Source organism: Syngnathus floridae, chromosome 8, assembly GCF_059516105.1.
Source record: "Syngnathus floridae isolate MCC-2025c chromosome 8, RoL_Sflo_1.0, whole genome shotgun sequence".
Taxonomy (NCBI): Eukaryota; Metazoa; Chordata; class Actinopteri; order Syngnathiformes; family Syngnathidae; genus Syngnathus; species Syngnathus floridae.
Genome location: NC_142420.1, coordinates 4592090 through 4595065, shown reverse-complemented (window position 1 = coordinate 4595065; position 2976 = coordinate 4592090). Strand labels below are relative to the sequence as shown.

At 41.0% G+C, this 2976-nt stretch overlaps 1 protein-coding gene across 1 annotated transcript; it reads left to right on the top strand.

The window, feature by feature from the left end:
• Window positions 1-261: 261 nt before the first annotated feature.
• Window positions 262-2788, top strand: LOC148394068 (uncharacterized). Its single transcript, XM_088383016.1, has 8 exons — window positions 262-626; window positions 733-851; window positions 1193-1253; window positions 1329-1396; window positions 1483-1585; window positions 1898-2016; window positions 2084-2232; window positions 2502-2788. Exons 1-8 carry the CDS (start codon window positions 566-568, stop codon window positions 2608-2610), a joined length of 789 nt encoding a protein of 262 aa, XP_088239142.1. The 5' UTR covers window positions 262-565; the 3' UTR covers window positions 2611-2788.
• Window positions 2789-2976: the final 188 nt, after the last annotated feature.

The following is a 2976-nucleotide window of genomic DNA, read 5'->3' as shown; positions in this document are numbered from 1 at the left end:
TTGACCATTTTACTAGCATTCTTTTCTTATGTACAATAACGCTGACAAACTTATGAGGATATAGTAAATGTACAGTGTACTGCTCCACATTCTCCACTTTACTGCAACGGTTCTGAATTAGCAATTCATTTGTTTAGGACACTCCATGATAGAAAAAAAAAACATCCATATGCCGTACACCTTAGTGTTCTTAATAAAACACTGAGAATAAAATAGAAATCAACGCCTTTTCACTAAAGATTACGTCATTGTAAGCGAGGAGGGGCGTTCACGGCCCCCACTGACTGCGGCTGCACGGCTGGCACTGGATGCAGGGCGTGTTGTGGGGGGTGGTCGTTGCGATGTATCCATCCGACCAACTGCTTAAATAGCACCCCCAAACATCACCGGTGAACCCAACAAATAAGACATTTCGCCCAAATAGTTATCGCGACTCTCTTTTGACCGACGCCCACACGAACGGGCGATCGCTGCTTCAAACATGCTTAAACTAGTCGCTCCTTCTTAGTTCCTTCCACCTGTACTCTATGCGTATTTATTTCCCGTCACCAAAGTGATCTTGAAGATGGCAGGATGCTTATCTGAGCCTCTTTGTCAACCGAGTGTCTACCATGAGACGTTTAAAGGTGAGTCAATGCTAGCTTTTAAAAAATCCTCCATTTACTTTATTATAACATGTTGTCCCGTGTGAGTTGTATTTTAACTATGCGTTGCTCGTGTGTGCGCGCTTAGTGGAGCTCCAGGTAAAGAGACCCCTGATGCCGTTCCACCTGAGTCCAGAGCAGGTGGCTGTGGAGATGCTGTGTCTCTGCGGGCAGCTGGACCTCCTCATCAGGGCGCAGATGCAAGAGGTAGAGGCGCACCCGAGCTTTCATGAACGCATCATTGTTGGTAGTAGTTAGTAGAGGCAGGGACGGCGCTACACCAGGTCCAGGGGGGCAATGGGCACCCTTCTAAAATAAATGTAGAAATTGTTTCTCAGACGAACATAAATATGAGCAGCCATTCATATTCACACTGAATTAATGATTTTATTAATGTAACATACCAGTAAATGTTTTTGTAACGAATCTGACTATGTCAATGAAAAAGTACAGTTTTTATGTTCTTCTCCAAGTGTACCTTAAGTGTCCAAGTCACATGTTGGATTCATGTTTAAAGAACACAGGCTGTTTTTCCATTCCCGTGACAGTTTCAGGAGCAGTTAAGACAAGGCTGTAGCCCAGAGGAGTCAGACACCTTCCAAACCCAAGGTCAATGTGCCACCCTATTGTGCAGTATGTGAATATTGTGTTGTATTTCAATGTATTTCTGCTGACAACCTCCAGGATCGGAGATTCTCGACCAGATGCTGCAGTGCCTTGAACATCTACCAAAGCCTATGCCACAACTGGAGGTATCATGTCTTGCGCATGGCTGCAGAACAGGGGTGGGCAAACATAAAAAAAAGTGTTTGATAAAGTCTATGTATTCCCTTCATAGGACTACCTGGACATGGTGGGTTTATCTGCAATGTTTCCACGTGTGGAGGTGTTCCTCATTCAAGGCAGCCCGGTGGACATGCTGGAGAGGCCACCAATGGATGGTAAGGATTTGGTTTCTAACATACATATTGCGTGAAATATATGAAGGGTTCCATTATTGTACTGTTGCAAAATTGACCACCAGATTTTGAAATTATTCATCCCAAATTGTCATCATGAATCTTTTGTTATTTATTAACAATACAGGCAATATTAAGCACAGCTAAACAACGCAAAACAAAACAAAAAAATCACACAAATGCTCATATATATTTGTTTAATTGTTATGTCATATTCTTCATAAATTGTGTATGCATGCTTCGAAGCACCATCAAAATGGACAAAGTCACTGCAAGAAGATTCTTCCTTTGCAGATTATTTCTCCCACATTGCCAAACTGAATCAGGTGCTTGTGCTGAGTCAGCAGCTGGAGGAGGACATCCGGCACCTGGGAAGTCACAAATATATCGCCCACCAGCTCTCTGTTATATACGTAAGATCACATGCTTTCTTTTATTTTTAAGTGGCTTGCTTATAAAAAAGCGACTTTTTTCCCGCAGCAAGTAGTCAGTTCCTTCCACGGCATCGACATCTTCTCCGAGACAAAGAAGAACATTGAGGCCAATTTTAAGGAGATGAAAGCGTCTCTGGTGGTGGATAAAGAAGGCTCCAGGCAGGAGCCTCAGCTGGCTGCTCATTTTATCCACTGGTGAGTTCAAGTGTATCATGTAAAACAGAGGAGCAAAATGTCACACAGGTCCCATGATGGTCATACTGTATATGAGAATATAGGATCCAACATTTTTTTTACTTCACCAATTCGTTTCATTGATAATGTGGTGGGGTTTTATTTGGATTGGGGTACTTTTATTTTCATTATATTTTATTATATATTTCTTATGGTAAAGTATTTGTATGAAATAACATGATACAATATTGTAATATAATATTATACAATTGACCTTTCCCCCCGTGTAGGGTATTAGACATCACTCACAAACTGACATCAGCAGTGTTGTCGCTATCGGAGGAGCTCACTGATGACCTTGACCAGGCCATGACCTTCATGTCCCAGTTTGTGTCTTGATGTTGTGTGACCACTACCACCAGTGGACTTAGTTTTTTTAAGGACTCACACGGTGCTACGCCATTAGACTCAATGGTGGGTTTGTAAAATCCATTATAAAATTTGTCTGAATCTTGCACCAATTGTCTCCTTGTTAAGAATGCTTTTATACCTGTGACAATAAATTTAAATGCATTTATTAGCTTGTCATGCGTGGGTTTGAATTCTATCTATCTATCTATCTATCTATCTATCTATCTATCTATCTATCTATCTATCTATCTATCTATCTATCTATCTATCTATCTATCTATCTATCTATCTATCTATCTATCTATCTATCTATCTATCTATCTATCTATCTATCTATCTCTCTCTCGCTCTTTC